Source organism: Nelumbo lutea, chromosome 3 (assembly GCF_056320005.1).
Source record: "Nelumbo lutea isolate HS-2025 chromosome 3, American lotus-T2T, whole genome shotgun sequence".
Taxonomy (NCBI): domain Eukaryota; kingdom Viridiplantae; phylum Streptophyta; class Magnoliopsida; order Proteales; family Nelumbonaceae; genus Nelumbo; species Nelumbo lutea.
The window spans coordinates 10,022,328-10,040,326 of record NC_142686.1 but is presented as its reverse complement, the minus strand read 5'-3'; the positions used below and the strand labels follow the sequence as shown (position 1 = coordinate 10,040,326).

The 17,999-nt window shown below is 37.9% G+C and overlaps 1 protein-coding gene across 1 annotated transcript in view; it reads right to left on the bottom strand.

The window, feature by feature from the left end:
- Positions 1 to 17,999, bottom strand: part of LOC148862845 (uncharacterized) — a 72,683-nt gene that overhangs the window by 13,674 nt on the left and 41,010 nt on the right. The window contains exons 13-20 of the mRNA XM_088978674.1: positions 17,018 to 17,289; positions 16,807 to 16,928; positions 16,591 to 16,633; positions 16,391 to 16,482; positions 15,452 to 15,500; positions 6,752 to 6,822; positions 6,423 to 6,542; positions 562 to 653 (exon numbers count right to left, since the gene is read on the bottom strand). Coding sequence (XP_088834800.1) covers positions 562 to 653; positions 6,423 to 6,542; positions 6,752 to 6,822; positions 15,452 to 15,500; positions 16,391 to 16,482; positions 16,591 to 16,633; positions 16,807 to 16,928; positions 17,018 to 17,289 — 861 coding nt within the window. The remainder of the gene's footprint in view (positions 1 to 561; positions 654 to 6,422; positions 6,543 to 6,751; positions 6,823 to 15,451; positions 15,501 to 16,390; positions 16,483 to 16,590; positions 16,634 to 16,806; positions 16,929 to 17,017; positions 17,290 to 17,999) is intronic.

The following is a 17,999-nucleotide window of genomic DNA, read 5'->3' as shown; positions in this document are numbered from 1 at the left end:
TGCTCTGATACCATGTAATCTGAAGAGCTATACTCGAAGTAGCAAGGAGGAGAAGAGAACCACAGAACTGAAGAGAATGTCGAACTGTTCTATCCAGTCGACCAGTCCTTTATTTATAGATGAATATGGTACAAGGTACAAGAAATTACTGGGATGCCCCTGATTAGTGATGGGACACCCAGATGACTTAAATCATTAAACAGGATTAGGCCTAGGCCCATTAACACAAGCCCAGTTACAAGATAAGTTAAACATAAGAATGGGCTAATAAGAACTCTTATCAGCCAAACATCACTCTAACATTCTAACAATCCAAAACTGATGTACTGGATTCCAGGAAGGACTCCTTTATGGGACTTATTTTGATGAGGCCTAATAGAATATCTGAGGGCTATTCTACTAATCTAATCCAATTCCTTGACTTTCAGCCTCATAAAAGTAATTTAAAATTCATTATAAGTTCAGATCTGGGAAGTTCCCTCTACTCATTTCTTAGCCATTGTGAGTTGAGTCTTAATCAAAGATACCAATCTACTGGTTCAACAGTCAAGTGACACTTACGAGCTACTATCATCATTTGTTTGTAAAACATATTCAGTCCCACCAGAACCAAGTATTGAAAATGCAGTGGCATGTTCAACAGGAATTGTGACCTGCAAAAAATATATACATGTGGGTTACATATTGTGTATGGCACTCCATTATTTATAGATAAATTCTATCTCTACCTAGAAAAACTAGATAAATTAAAAAATCCCATTAGTAACAACTTATAGCCCATCTTCCTCAAACAAGAAGTCAATGCTCAATAGTTTCTAGTGACCTAGACTCTCCACACATTACAAAGTCTCAAAACATCCTACTGAAACTTCTCCACATGTTGAAGCGATTACCTTTTTATCTAGAAAAAGTACATCATATAACAAGATGGGGGCACAGATGAGATGAAAGATTATTTGATGCAACACTAAAGAATGTGACAACTTTCATGACCCCATTGGCATATTATTCAAATCATCAAAACAGACTAGTTACAGTTCTTGCCCTGTGCATAATGACATCTAGGAAATAAAAGATACACAAGGAACTCTTCTTTACTTGCTAATATAAAGAAACAAGTAATAAGAAAGAAAAATATGAGGTAAGATCTCCATTACGAACAACCGTCATGTTGTCTTTAACAAGTCAGTCCACCTTTTCTTTGTCATTCCTGCAGGTATGGAAATGCGAAACTCCATCTAACCATATTATCCATAAAATACCTATGTAGGGTGCAAGACAATGAGCAAGGAACTGAGAATTTGCACCTGGCCCACGGTAAAACATTTGATATAACCCACTTAGAAAGAAAAACAACTTCAAATATTTTTTTGGACTGGTCCACCATTTTGAAAGAGTTCAAGAATATGGATCAGCTGTCTTGGGATGCCCTGATACCAATATTGTAGAAATGGGATAACATCCTGTGAAAACCATTTGTTTGTACGTCTTGTATTAACAATAACTTACAACCCAGACTTTACTGGCTCAGCTCCAAACACATCAAGGTTAGCTATTGCATTGATAGAAAAGATAGGGAGATTCTTTGGTGTCTACAGTTCAAAATCTTCTTACATAGGGAGATCAATGAATGTGTGCAACTTCAGTATCCATTTGCAATATGTTAAAGCATATGGAAGCAAAGAAAACACAATTTCTGAAGGAAAGCAATATCGAGATTTTTGTCTGTTGGAGAGGTGGAACGCAATCTATTTTTTGGGCTTTAGTTGTACCAAGTTTTGTGTGTGTGTGTGTGCAAAATATCAAATTCATCACAGCAGAAAAGTGGGGATTTAAAAAAGTCTGAAATGGTTATCAATATCAACAACAAGGTCTATCATGAACTTCACAGATTCTCGGCATATACAAGCTCCTATGGCCATGAAAATGTTGGTTGTATGCCCTAAAACCAATAGTGTGACATTGTAGAAGGGCATTTTGTACTATTTACATTTATTAATAGAAGGGCAGTTTTGTCATTCATGTTTACTAATGTTACAGTAGAAATCACTGATTGTAGATTTAGTGGAATTTCTTGTGAAAGGAAAAGGGGAGGAAGATAAAGATTTCAGTAGTAGAGAAGAAAAGAGTAGGAAGTCAACCAGGATTCTTGAATTAACCCTAGCCACCAACTTATATTTATACTTAACTTAAAGGATGAGATATTACAAGGATGCCCTTAGTAGGGCAGCTACTAATGTAGCTGAACAGTCACAACTTAAAAACATAAACTAATGGGCCTAAAGCCCAACAACTTCCTAACTAAATAGCTTAAAATAAGAATAAAAAACAACTAGGCCCAACTCAACACTCCCCCTCAAGTTGGGAGTAAATGTCACACATTCCCAACTTGCATAGATCATGTTTCAGTTTGTTCTTTGCAACACCTTTTGTTAGTGTAATCATTCATGGAGAGTGGGAGACGAGAGAGAGAGAGAGAAAGAGAATGAAATGGAGATACGATTGAGAGAAAAAGAAAAACCATCTTTGCCTGCCGCCAGTTCACTATTTATATTAACTTAATATAAAAAAGAATAGAAATTACAAGTATGCCCCTGGCAGCCCACCCTAGAAACAAACTAATAAGGAAAAAAGGAAAAATAACTAACTGACAGTATCTTAAGAGGACAACCTACTAACAACAACTATAAAGTAACAATTAAATAAGCTTTACAACACTCCCCCTCAAGTTGGGCTGAATATGTCTATCATGCCCAGTTTGCTTCTCTTGATAGTATAGCCAGCCAGAAATAAGAGGAAGAGAAGAGAAGAGAAGAGGAGAAGAAGAGAAGAGAAGAGAGGAGAGAAGAAAGAAGGATTTTGCAATATAACAGTGTTGGTGGCGCCAACCTTTATTTTAATATATATAGGGCGGCAGAAATAACAAGGGAAAAGACCCTTGTGCCCTTGAGTACAATAACAGACATAATAGAAAGAAAAAACGAAATAAAAAACACTTTAATTAGTCAAACAGACCCTAACATCAGCAACTAAATTATTTTAACAACTTCCACAGTGATCTCATAGAGTTCTTTGTTTCGTGTGGGTCTATCCATTGTAGCTCTTGTGCCAAAACTCAACAAAATGGTGTTGCAGAAAGAATAAAACCGCCATCTACTTGAAGTGGCTCGTGGGTTACTCATCCATATGAGTATTCCAAAACGTTTTTGGTTGGATGCTGTATTATATGCTACCTATCTCATCAACCGTATGCCATCTCGGGTGTTAGGGTACAAGGCCCCTCATCAGCTCCTATTCCCCAAGGTTCCCCTCTTTTCTATTCCCATTCGTGTATTTGGTTGCCGTTGTTTTGTTCAAAACTTGTCTCCTACCCATGGTAAACTTGACCCTCGTCCTTTTCTTGTGTTTTCTTGGGATATCCTTCTTCTCAAAAGGGTTACCGTTGTTTTGATCCCGTCTCTCGAAAATACTATGTTTCTATGGATGTGCCTTTTTTTTAGGGTGATTCCTTCATCCCGATTTCTCCTCAGGGGGATAATAGGGTGGAGGAGAAATAATTTCAAGTACTACCTCCTCTACCTGACCCTCCTCCATTTCGTGTCTTTCTCCATCGCTGCAAGGACCAGCCGAATTCAAAAGCTGTTGAGCAACTTGAAACTATACCACCAACATCATTAGATTCACCAGGGATAAATCACATTCCACCAGGTACTATTATTCCCATTGACATTCCTGATCCTATTGCTATTGACTCTTCCTCTACCAATGACCTTGACATCCTATTGCACAAAGGAAGGGAGTTAGGTCTTGTACCACCAAACATCCTATGTCCCACTTTGTCTCATATGAAAACATCTCATCCTCCTTTCGTGCTTTTCTCTCCTCCATTGATAGTATTCCGATCCCCAAAAATGTGACAGAAGCTCTTTCAGTACCTGAATGGACAGATGCAATGAAAGAAGAGATGGATGCCTTGCATAAAAATGGTACATTGGAATTACTGGATCTCCCTGTGGGAAAGGAACCGGTAGGGTGTAAGTGGGTTTTTACAGTAAAGCACAAGGCTGATGGTACAATAGAAAAGTACAAAGCTCGGTTGGTAGTGAACCTTGATTGCTAAGATGAATTCTATCAGAGTTCCTTTTTCTCTTGCCACTAACCTTGATTGGGATCTCCACTAGTTAGATATTAAAAATGCCTTCTTGAATGGTGATCTTGAAGAAGTGTACATGGTGCAACCTCCTGGCTTCTATGTGCAAGATCAAAAAGAAAAGGTGTGCAGGTTAAAGAAGTCCTTGTACGGACTAAAACAGTCACCGAGATCCTGGTTCAACAAGTTTCACCTAAGTTGTACAGCAAATTGGTTATAAACAGTTTCAGATTGATCATACACTATTTGTGAAAAGGGAGAAGGGAAAATTACAGCCTTGATAGTGTATGTTGATGACATAGTGATGACATAGTGATCACAGGTGACAAGAAGGTGGAAATTCAGAGACTAAAGGAGTTCCTAGCCACTCAATTTGAGGTGAAGGATCTAGGTCCCTTGAAGTATTTTCTTGGAATTGAAGTGGCCCGTTCGAAAAAGGAGATCTTCATTTCTCAAAGAAAATACACCCTAGATTTATTACAGGATATAGGAAACTTGGAGCCAAGCCTGTTGACTCCCCCATTTATTCAGCACTCCCAGGGGCTGGTTTACTTTTCCAAAAGAATGGTCACTTGAAGGTTGAGGTGTATACAGATGCTGATTGGACCGAATCAGTTGATGACAAAAAGTCTACTAGTGGGTATTGCACCTTTGTGGGAGGAAACCTAGTCACGTGGAGAAGCAAGAAACAAAATGTTGTGGCAAGGTCTAGTGCTGAAGCTGAATATAGAACAATGTCCCATGGAGTGGCTGAAGTTATGTGGATAAAGAACTTGTTAAATGAGTTGGGATTTCCTATTGATGGTCCCATATCCTTGTATTGTGATAACAAAGCTGCTATCAACATTGCTGCCAACCCAGTGCTCCATGATTGAACTAAACATATTGGGGTTGACAAGCACTTTATTAGGGAGAAAATTATAAATGGGGAAGTGTGCACTCCATATGTCAGTTCCACATATCAACTTGCAGACATCTTTACCAAGGGATTATATCATCCGCGACACGATGATTTATGTGACAAATTGGGCATGATTGATATCTATGTCCCAACTTGAGGAGGAGTGTTGGAATCAATTAGCCACTTCTCTGAGGCGTTTTATTTATGTTTTTTTGTTCTTTAGTGCCGTAGGGGCATTCTTGTAATTTCCTTTTCATTTTATTATTAGTTGGGTCACCCTAATATAAAAGATAAAGCTGGAGCTGCCAGCTACAAGTTTGAATCCATTTTCTTTGTCTCTCTTCTCTCTTTCTCCTCTCCTCTTCTCCTTCTCTGATATCTCTCGCTTGTAAACAAATATATTTCATTTAACTATAGAAAAGAAACACAAATAGGTACAAAACAATTAAAAAATTACCAAAGAATTGAAGACACCCAATACAACATTCCTAACTCTAGCTCTAGTCACCAAACCATGAATGTCCCATAATGTCATGGGCCATCAGAATAGTTTGCTATCCATCCATTAATTACCTAGGAATCTCCCTCCATCTTGACCCTATCATCAAGGTTCAAAGTATCGATACACCCGATATGCACAAACCTGCATATCAAGTGTTTCAACTGATCATAGCTTTTTTTTAGTTCTTTCCCAAAATTGGTTAGGGATCGGTCTTATGACTGCCTAGCCCCTGAAACTAGTCGAAAACCCCAAAAGACCCTTATTTAGAGTATCGACATATACTATCAGGCCAATACATTGTGAAATTTTGATCCTTTCCTATCATATCTCAACAAGAAAGTCAATCTAAGACTCAGTACTAATGTCATAATCTCCATTTTGACAGATCTGTTGCCACCAATTGGGCCAAAGAATAGTACCAATATCTCCCCTGTAAGTCCCATGAAAGTCCACCTATGCCTGAATCACTGACATGCCCCGAACTGGTATCTTGTATGCCCAATGTACCACTAGAATAGTAACAACATCACTGCTAACAGTGTCACATTGCCCCAATGGAGTTCAGCAATCTCGGTTGGGAGAACTTATTTAAGGGTTAAAGGAGATTCATTTTGTGATTAATTGAGATGCTTGTAAGGCAATTCTTTGCTTTCTGGAGAGACATTGTCCACTTGTGTACATCTTAAAGACATTAGACATTCATATTTCTACAATGCAATTTATAGCTATTCATTGAAAAAGAAAGGTTAACAAGATAAAGAGAAAGTTCTTTTGCAGCAGATTATTTGGATATCCTCAAAAACTCTATACAGTAAATCTTAAATTTCCATACTTCAAACAAATAAAAAAAAAATAGTAGAGAACCATACAAGTGTGCTTTGTAGAAACTTCTCTGTGAAAACACCGCTCCGATTTCCTTTGCACTTGATACTAAACCCTTCCTTCCTAAGAGCCAAAATAGCAGGCTCCCAGACATCATGATGTTCAAACTATGAAAAAGAACATTATAACATTATAACGTTAGTCATTTATCAAAAAAAAACACTATAACGTTAGTCCATAAAATTCCCCACTAGCAATGGCCTTTTCTTGAGGGGGATAGGGGGAGGGATTGCATTTCCATTAACAAAAGAAGAAACAAAAATAGAAAAGGAAAAGTCAAAGGAAGAACTTAAGGTGCTTTCTACAGCAATCATACCAATAAAAAAACTTCATAAGAAGCATGCCCACCATACAGGGCCTTTTCTACCTGATTTTTCATCTCAGAATCTGCAAATAAAAGGGAAAAAAAATTAAAAGCTCAATATATATATATATATATATATATATATATATATATATATATATATATATAAGTAAGAATCTGCTAAATTAAAAAATATGAAAGAAAGTAGTTTCTTGAAGAGAGAAGGAGAAGAAGAGAAGTTGAAAAGAAGAGAGAGCAAAACATCTGGCTTCCCCCTTCACTTATTATTTATACTAAAATAATAGAACAGTACAAAGACAACTATGCCCTTATAGGGCAGCAAAACATAAAACAACATATGTAACACTCAAATACATAATAAAATTTGGACTCACATAACTAATGCGGTCCACACCTCCTATCTAACAACTAACATAAAACATCTACTCAGAAAAACAGCATAAAACTAATTAATCTTCAACACTCCCCCTCAAGTTGGGAGTAAATGTCACACATTCCCAACTTGCGTAGATCATGTTCAAACTTGTTCCTTGCCACCCCTTTAGTGAGAACATCAGCCAGCTGCAACTCTGAAGAGACATAAGGCAAACAAACTTCTCCGGTTGTTACCCTTTCTCTTATAAAGTGTCTATCAACTTCAATGTGTTTTGTCCTACAATGCTGAATTGGTTCCTCTACTTTCACCCCAATCTCACTCAAAAGAGATCTAACCCAAAGAAGTTTTGAGACACCATGAGCCATGGATCTATACTCAGCCTCTGCACTTGACCTTGCCACAACCGCTTGCTTCTTACCCTTCCGGATCAAGTTTCCACCTACAAAGGTACACACTCCTGATGTAGACATCCTGTCATCTAAGCATCCTGCCCAATCTGCATCTGTATAGGATTCTAGCTTCAGATTCTCATGATTTGAGAAAAGAATGCCTCTGCCAGGGTGCTTTTTCAGATATGCAAGTATTCTCTCAATAGCTTCCCAGTGTTGAACCCGAGGTGCATGCATGTACTGACTCACAACACTGATAGCATAAGAAATATCTGGTCGTGTCATACACAATTACAGCAGTCGGCCCACCATTATTTGATATCTCCCCACATCCTTTACCAATTCACCATCCACACCATTAATTCTATGATTTGGATCAATAGGAGTGTCTACTAGTTTGCTCCCCAGCTTCCTAGTTTCTCACAGTAGGTCAAGTACATATTTTCTCTGTGAAATGAAGATCCCATGCTTGGATCTTGCAACTTCAATCCCTAAGAAGTATTTGAGCTCACCAAGATCTTTGATCTCAAATTCTTGCTACAATGATTTTTTGAGATCATCAATCTCCTCCAGATCATTTCCTGTTACCACTATATCATCCACATACACGATTAGAATTGACACCAAAGCATCTCTCCTCTTCACAAAGAGGGTGTGATCAGACTATGTCTGTGTGTATCCAAAACGGATGAGTGCCCCTCTGAACCTGTCAAACCAAGCCCTAGGTGACTGTTTCAGTCCATACAGAGATTTTCTGAGTCTGCACACCTTTCCTTTACCAACATTTTCATAAAAGCCTGTTGGAATGTCCATATATACCTCCTCCTGTAAGTCACCATTGAGGAAAGCATTTTTGACATCAAGTTGGAACAAGGGCAATGAATAGGTGGCTGCTAGAGATAAAAGGATACAAACTGAACTCATCTTAGCTACTGGTGCAAAGGTTTCCAGATAATCAACACCATAGGTCTGAGTATACCCTTTTACTACCAACCTTGCCTTGTACCTCTCTATCTTGTCATCGCCTTATACTTCACTCTGAATACCCATCAACATCCGATTGTCTCCTTGTCTGGGGGGAGATCAACTATTTCCCAAGTTTGGTTTTTGACCAAAGCATCCATCTCATCTTGCAAGGCTGTTTTCCACTCAGGTTTGGAGAGAGCCTCAATAACATTCTTGGGCATAGACACATAATCCAGGGAAGAAAGAAAAGCATGGTAGGAGGGTGATGAGGCACTGTAGGAAAGATGGTGTGAAATGCAGTGGGTTGTACGCTTTCTCTTCCCCTTACGAAATGCAATGGGAAGACCAAGGTTAGTGGGATCAGCTGCAACAATGGTGTTAGGGACAAAAACATTATCATCAGAAAACATAATAGGCTCAAGAGGAATACTTGGAACTATATCTGTCAAAACTGGAGTTTCAGAAGGACTGACAGAGAATGGTGTGGGTCGAGGATGTGTGGAGTCAACATCATCTACCGGCGCTGATATTGCTGTGAGGTTGCCCGTAGTGCCTCAGGTAATGAAATTGGAAGTGCAGGTGTTGGCTGAACTGATGTAGATGTTGTCTGAATTGATGGAGGCACCACAAAAACAGGCAGAGGAACATATTGTGAGTTCTCTCCAAAACTGTCCCCCTGAGGAGAACCACTCGAGAAGAAGAATGTGGATTCAAAAAAGGTAACATCCATAGTGACAAATCTACTCCTCGACACTGGGTCATAACAGCAATACCCCTTTTGGTTCTGAGCATACCCAAGAAAAACACATTTCTTGGCCTTAGGATCCAATTTCTTGCGATGAGGGCCAAGAATGTGAACACAAGAAACACAACCAAAAACCCTTAGAGGTATATGAAATATCTCTCCATCTAGAAAAAAAGGCTAAATGGCGCCTTAAACCCCAAAGTCCATGAAGGAACACGGTTAATCATATGTATGGTTGTAAGAACTGCATCTCCCCAGAACTGCACAGGAACTGAAGCACACACCATAAGACTCCTTGCCACCTCCACAATGTGTCTGTTTTTCCTCTCAGCAACTCCATTCTGTTGCGCTGTATATGCACAACTGCTCTAATGAACTACACCATGTTTTAAGAGATACGTGGTTAGGTCCTTCTCAAAGTACTCTCTGGCATTATCTGATCTAAAAGCCTTAGTTCTCACTCCAAATTGTGTGAGAACCATCTGGTGGAATTGTCGTACTAAGTTAGGAACCTCATCACGTGATCTCATCAAATATATCCAAGAATATCGTGTATAATCATCCACAAACAAGAGAAAGTAATGGAATCCTCCCATGGAAGGGATTTGATATGGCTCCCATACATCAGTGTGAATAATATTAAAAGCAAAAGTACTTCTTTTATTACTTGGTTTAAAAGACTGTCTACAATGCTTTCCTAACTGACAACTCTCACACTCCAAAGTAGATAATTGAACAGACTTAAACAACTTTTGGAAAAGACATTTCAAAGAACTAAAAGAAAGATGTCCCAAGTGATTGTGCCAAAGCATAATCTAGTTCACTGACTCTGACCCACTACTACTGTTGCTGCTAACATGATGGCCTTGATGTCTTAGAATCTCATCCAAAAGGCAAACTCCATTCACCTCACGACCACTCCCAATTATCTTCTTTGACTCCAGATCCTGCAAAACACAATTACCAGGAAGAAAGGTCACAGAAAAATTCAAATTTTTTGTCAAAGAACTAACAGACAGTAGGTTGGTATGAAGTCTAGGGACATGTAAAACAGAAGATAAAGTTATATCATTGGTCACTCTAACTGTCCCCTTCCCAGCAATGGGCATATGTGAACCATCTACTGTAGAGACTCTATTTCTACCAGAGCACAACTGATAGGAACTGAAAATGGTAGGGGCATTAGTCATATGCTCAGATGCTCCTGAGTCTATAATCTAGGGAGGTCCCTCCTTACCTGAAGTGGATGCAAAATTTGTAGTTGCATATGAACTACCTGTATGTGCAAAGGAAGTGGTGTAGTTGGCTCCTGCATTCTGCTGTCCATTTGGAAGGCTAGAGCTGGGTGAACCTTTCTTACTCATAAGCTGTCCAAACCTCTCCAATTTTGTTCTCACTGCTGCTATTGCAATGGACCCAATCAGTTTGGGAGAGAGGGGCTGAAGAGTCTCCTGTAGTGGTTACATTTGCATTTCCCTTCTTGTTTCTTATTCGAGCAGGCATAAGATTTGGATGAAGCTTCCAACAAGTGTCCCTGGTATGCTTAGGCTTCTTGCAATAATCACACACCAAGTCCTTATCTTCCCTTCTGGTCTCACTACTCCCCTTGTCTCCATTCAGCTTAGGTTTTGTTGTACCAACCATAGTCGATTGGTCAATCCCAGGTTGTCTCAGCATTACATTCCTCCTACTCTCCTCTCCAGAGACAAGCATAGGCCTGAGAGAGTGTCACATCCTCCCTAGAAAGAATATGCTGCCTAGTAATGTCAAATTCAGGGTTCAGCCCTGCCAAGAACTCAAAAACCCTATTCCTCTCTACCAGTCTATGATAAGTTGTTGCATCATTTACACTTTCCCATACCACAGTTTCTAAGTGATCTATTTCTTGCCATAGGGTTTTCAGCATGGAGAAATACACAGCAAGAGGTTTTTCTCCCTGTTTCATACTTATCACCTAATTTCTTAACTGATAGGCTCTGGCTTCATTTTGCTTCTGAGAGTAGGTTTCAGTCACTCCATCCCAAATCTCCTTAGCAGTATTAGCCCATAGGAATTTTTTTGCAATATGAACATAGAATTACACAGCCAGGACATTACCATGTAATTCTCTTGCACCCATCGGGAAGAGTTTGTATCAGGTTTCTTCTCCCCAGTGAGATACCCTAATTTTCCACGGGCACCAATAGCCATCTTAGTTGATTGTGTCCACTCCAAATAATTTGTACCATCAAGTTTTACTGTAGTAATGATCACATACCCAAAAATATCACTAATACCTCCAACACCCAGTCATACAGTACCGGTAGATTTCATCTCGGTATTCCAACTCTCCATTTTACTTCAAACAGTTCAACAGTAAAAAAAAAATAGATTGGAGACCAAAAAATAATTTAATACCACACACACAGAAACCAACCCTTCCGAAGGAAGAAAACCCTAGCTGGAGGGAAATCTCTCTCCTCCCCACGCCTCCCAACAGAGAGAAAAGTGAATCGATCACTCCAGGAGGCCTAGAAAATTTCAGAAACCAAACCGCCCTCTTCAGAAAATCAAAAGAAAACTAACAATGCCTGGGCGCCCAAGATCAGATAAAAAACAAAGAGTCCAACTTTTCTGGAACTCTTCCCCGTACTCCAGTTCTTCCTGATTTTGATGCCAAACAGTAGATCACCTTCTTGATGTCTAGATCTCACCAAAAACTCCAAGAACTGGGCAATCTATGGAAGATTGATCAGCCCTTTACTACTTCATGCAGTTGGCATGGAAGATCGATCAGCCCTTTACTACTTCATGCAGTTGGCTAATCTAGGGCTGCATGAGAACGCTTCAAGAAACCCTAGCCGATGCTCTGATACCAAGTAGGAATCTGCTGAATTAAAAAATATGAAAGAAAGTAGTTTCTTGAAGAGAACTTGAAAAGAAAAGAGAGCAAAAAATCTGGCCGCCCCCTTCACTTATTATTTATACTAAAATAATAGAACTGTACAAAGACAACTATGCCCTTATAGGGTAAAACTTGGACTCACATAACTACTGTGGTCCCTACCTCCTATCTAACAACTAACATAAAAATCTACTCAGAAAACAGCATAAAACTAATTAATCTTCAACAATATATATATATATATATATATATATATATATATATATATATATACATATATATTAGCAACAAAGAAAGGAATTCATCCATTAAATGATTAAAAAAATCATAAATTACAAGCAGTTAACAATATGACATGTCCTAATACACAAGCTTGCCCTCAGCTTGAACTTTATCATATATCTCCTCATAACTGTGCATGATAAAACAGCAGTTGCATATCAAAAAAAAAAAAAAGATAAAAAGATAAAAACAGTAGTACAGCAGTTATGAGACTCATCTGTTCCCCCACTATCTTATATATTAGCTGTTGGGAACAAGAGGAAAAATTACAAATATATCACTGATAACCAGTTACACAAAGAAACCATAATAAAAGGACTAACATAATTGAGTTACATAAATGCAACTTTACTTGTAACATCTCTTCTAATTTTATGTCCTTTTCTTATTTTTAAGTTGTGATTGGTGCCATTGCCCATTGGTGTTTCAATCTGCAATGTTTTGAGTTGAAACTTGAAACACAAACACCACTATTTGTACTCAAATCCTGTTTGGAGAGAAATGTGTGTTTTTCATCCCTGCCAACACCACATCAGTGCCACATCAGTCTGGGCATTGACACTTTGCTTCCAGAGGAGGAAAAATCAAATTGATGTTTCTTGAAACACCTCCTAGCACAGAATTTCATTTATTGTTTTAGGATTGTTATAACTTAAAACAGTCTCCAACAAAACAGAAAATGGACCATTAAACTCAAAACGCCTATGTGGTGATGATGTGGCAGTTTTTACACTTGAAACACCAATGGTACCACACAACCCCCTGAAGTCTTTCCGCTAATGCCATTTGGAGAGGACTGGTACCACCTATGATTCAAGCATTCTGTTGGGAGGTTTTTCATAATAACATAAACACATGTGAGATGTTATAATGGAAAAGACCTTTCTGGTGTCTTTCACCTGACCTTGATACGTGCCTCTTGTGCAAAGCCAATAGTGAAAATTCTTTTCATCTGCAAATCTCCTGCAACTTCATGTCTGCTATTTGGGAGAATTTTTTGGCCTCCTTATGAAAAAAACATATTTGAGGATTGTTTTTTTTTTCCACCCAAGGAAAAGAGCTAGAATTATGAGATGTGTAAGGATGGTGGCAATTCCATTGTATGTTTGGGAAGAAAGGAATGTTCAATTTTTTAACAATAAGGTAAAGGGATTTATAAACATCATTAATAATATCTCTGCCAAGGTGGAACACTGGGTTAAAACCACGGAGCTTTATACAACAGATGACATAATAAATAATTGGAGAGAAATGGCTGGTTCTGCTCTGACCAGATGAGAATGCTTGCCGATTGGTGCCCACCACAGTTCCCTCTCTTAAAGCTGAACATTGATTATTTCAGCCAAGGTAACCCTGGACCATCATGAGTAGGGAGAGTAACCAGAAATCACTTGGGATACTTTCTGGTTATCTATTTTAGACCTGCTAATGTGGGGGATTCAATAAGGGAAGAACTTATGGCTGTGCTAATAGGTTTGAAAAGGGCTAAACTTATGAGCTACAGATATCTGATTATTGAAGGGAACTCTAAAAGTCTAAAATAAGAACAGGATAGTTAGGAAGTAATGAGGATCCTTGGCAACACAGATATCAGAATAGAAGCAAAAGAATTGGTGAAGAATCCAGGTTAGTCGTAAGGTGGGTACCTAGATCTGCTAACATTCTAGCAAATGGACTGACTAAACGGGGGGTAGCAAGGAACAAGATGTTTTGGGGAATTGTGCGACAAGGGGAATTGTAATCAATACTGAAAACCTATAATGATGGTTAGCTGAGGCTGACCATCACACAACTGCCAGGTACATTAACGGTTACATTAATTAATAATCCTTTTACATCTACTGATCAAAAAGCCTTTATGTCCTTTTCTTACCTAATATGATGGTTAAAGAAACATATTCACTTAAATTTTGCATTAATGCTTATCCTAATATGTTGTTGAATACTATGACAGCAGTGTTTTAAAAGCACAAGGCACAAAAGAAAGCGCAAAGGACATTTTGCACCCGAGGCGCAAGGCAAGGCATGTGCCTATTTTTTTTTAAGCAAAACACAAAATCTAAAAAAAATGTAAAAAATCAAAATAAATTAAAAATAGTATTAATTAAAAAATCAACCTTTAATTTTAAACTAGATGATTTAGAAAGCCTATTAGCTCAAATTAAAATACATAAACATAACATATAAGACATTTAAAGTGAAAAATGCAAATATAAAATAAAAAATAGCATATAAAACATATTCAAGCATGTTAAACTTTCAACTTCTATATATCTTTCCCAATTGCATTATTTCCAATAACCAATATTAGCATCTTTCATTCCTAATTCTAAGAGCTGCCTTTGTACCAAGTGGTCCAAGCCCCTTGAGGCAAGCTCAAACAAATCCATCTTAGGGTCTTAAATTCTTAATCCCTAGAAAAAATTGATTTTATAATTTTATTTATCTTTTAAAAATATCTTTTATTAGGGTGAATGAATGAATGAATGAACAACATTAGCAAATAGGGGGAAGTGGCTTCGTTAGGGGTCTGGGGGTGAAGCCCCTGGCCCAACCACCATGCTTAAAAAACACAGAAGGCACAAAAAAATAATAATAAAAAGGTGCATGCCTGGGCAGGTGCAAGTTGTACCAAGTGCATGCCTACGTGCAAGGCGCACACCTTTGTAAAGGGGCTGCACCTGAGCCTAGACGAGGTGCAGGCCCTGAAATGTACCTCACCTGTGCGCCTAGGCACGCCTTTTAAATCACAGTATAACAGTTTACAATTTTCATACAAATTCAACTTACAATTCCCCACAATATCTTATAAAATTCAAAGTGTCCAGATCAACATTTCCAAAATACTTCCCTAGAAAACATGGGTCTTGATGCCCATGGAATGACTTGTGCTATTTGCTACAACTTCACTATTCAGTCAATGAATAAATTGAGGCCCTGTTTTGAATATGATGGTTTTAAGGGAAAACAATCATACATTTGACATAATAAAAAATAAGTAAACATTTTTGTTGTAAAATCTATACAAATAACAAATTGGCTGGCTTACCACCAGTTATCTTTCGTTGCTCATTTGCAAAGACCTTTACAATTTCACCCTGGATAAAAGAAGAAAATTACTTAGAATAAATTGAGAAACCTGTATGCATGTGTACAAACACAACTAAGATTTCTGTATTATGTATAAATATACATATACATCATACTCTATCTCTTCTAAAAAAAAAGCAAAAACTTGAATAGGTTAATGATGAACAGAATGAAACTGAATGAACTAATATATTATGTTTTTTATTTTTTATTTTTTTGGCTTCATGGAGCCACACAACAGGGGTAGCTCAGCTCCCCACCATAACCCCCCAACCTTGGTGACAGCAGGATTTCATCCCAAGTCTCCACTACAACCAGCCAGAGACCCTACCAACTGAGCCAGTTGGCACCATCTAGCTAATATCTTATGCTTAACAACTCCAAATGCTCCAAAGGACTGAAGTAAGCCCATATCGCCATATGAACTTCCCTTGACTATCAAGATTAGTGAAGATCCAGAGCCACATAATGTCCAAAGTCTTCTGTATATAAATTTATTGTTCTTATTGAGAATCCCTGATTAACACACCAAACCTAGAATTCAACAATTTTCTTCTCATCCTTGTCTTTTTTTAATTCTCCAGAGCTTTGGTAGATTAAATTGCATCTAGTTAGATTGTCATACAAACTCTGTCTTGAAACACGTCTTTGGGCAGAAAACTCCATCTTTGCAATAGACAACCTCATAACTATGGGAATGAGATGTTCATGCTCAAAGTTGAAGGAAATTTCCAATCAATACCATGATAAAGGGAACCGTGTCCCAAAATTAAAAGTAAATAATACAAAATATGCTTCTGTATACAATGTGAGCTACAGAAATAGAAAAACTGGAAAAAATTTCTAGCAAAGAACAATTAGATGGGACAGTCTAGTATGGTACTTGAACAAGAACTACCTTGCGTTTTCTGTCATCCAGAGGTTGGACTTCAATAGCAAGGTAGCAATCAACATCATCAACAGTAACTAAGTAGGTAGGTTTCTTTGCCCCTGTAGCCAAAAAGCCTTTAGAGATGAGATGCCATACAAGGACAAAGGAAAAAAGCCAGAAAAGACTACATGGGAAGGAGAATAGAGGGCACGATGGGGAGGTATTACCCTCAATGTAGTTTACAGATCCATCTTCCATATGGCGTATCCACTGGTATAGCCAAAGGAAAGAGTATACACAAATTATAACTGAAAGTCAACAAAACTTCACTAAAAGAGGCATTTAAAGCACATTAATTGTATTTCCAATAATCAATAACCAAATTAATAAAATCCAAGGAATGAAATAACAGCAACAATTCAAAAAAAAAAAAAAAACAGTACCTCAAAATTACAACTGGTTGTCCCATTAATGGAGTATCCACATGCCTGAAGTTTTCGGCCTGGAAAAGCGTCACCTGAGATCTGAAGGCCTTCTACAGCTGGTAAAGGGTCATCATCTGCAGCTGCAATGTGTTTGATAGTTAATGTGAAATGGACATGAGATAGCAATGCATAAATATAACTCAAAATGAAAGTTGAACCAATTAGCTACCTTCAGAAAATGAGGAAGAAGGTTCCTCAAGTACTGCAGGTAAATAGGGTGAAAATGGGGAGTTTGGATCATCAAGTGTGGGAGTCAAGTAAGCAGAGTTTCCAGATCCCCAATGAGCTGAAGTTTCTCTCTCATTTTGGTGCCTAACTGCATCTGAATCAACCATCTCATTGCTACTAACAAAATGGGTGGTCGCTTCACTAAAATGTGTACTTTGAGAATCACCATGAGCAGCAGTAAATTGCACAGCTGCATCTAGGATTGCAGAATTCCTGGAGTTATATCAGAAGCTTTTAGTCTGGCAAGACATGTCATAAAACCACTGGAATAACCATAGTATACTGTCATTAAAGTTTATTTGGAACAGAAGCTAGAAGCTAGCACCAATTAGTATAGAAACCCATTACAATTTCATGAAAATCATGCATATTAGAAATAGTATAAGGTGATCCTGCCCTATTAAAAGAGAAGATGCAGTCTTGACTTTATAAAATTAAAGAAACTAACATATAGGAAATCAAAGTAAGAGGGCCAATAATTGTGTAAAAACCTCAGTGTCACTAGACCAAAAGCATAACAAGAGCAAAATATTGAACAATATCTTCTTGCTAATTCAAACAAAATCCTCTCCCAAAATTTGAACTAAAAATTGAAGTATCTAACACGAAACAACCATGGTTCAAAATGTCCCTAATTTCCCTAACATTTCCATGACATATTTCCATTTCCATGGGTAACAACACAAAATTTTATCAGAATTGACATTTCCCCAATGAACACTATTAGCACTATGTAGAGTACAAGAGATAGTTTCCACGACATATTTCCATTTGCACTTCCATGGGTAGTGAAATGAAATTTTACTAGAATCAACATATTCCCCAATGAACACTACTGGTATTATGGGGAGTCCAAGAGATGGTATTATAACAAAAGTTTACATTTTCTATGAGTCAAAATTTTGCTTTAACTCATTTTATCA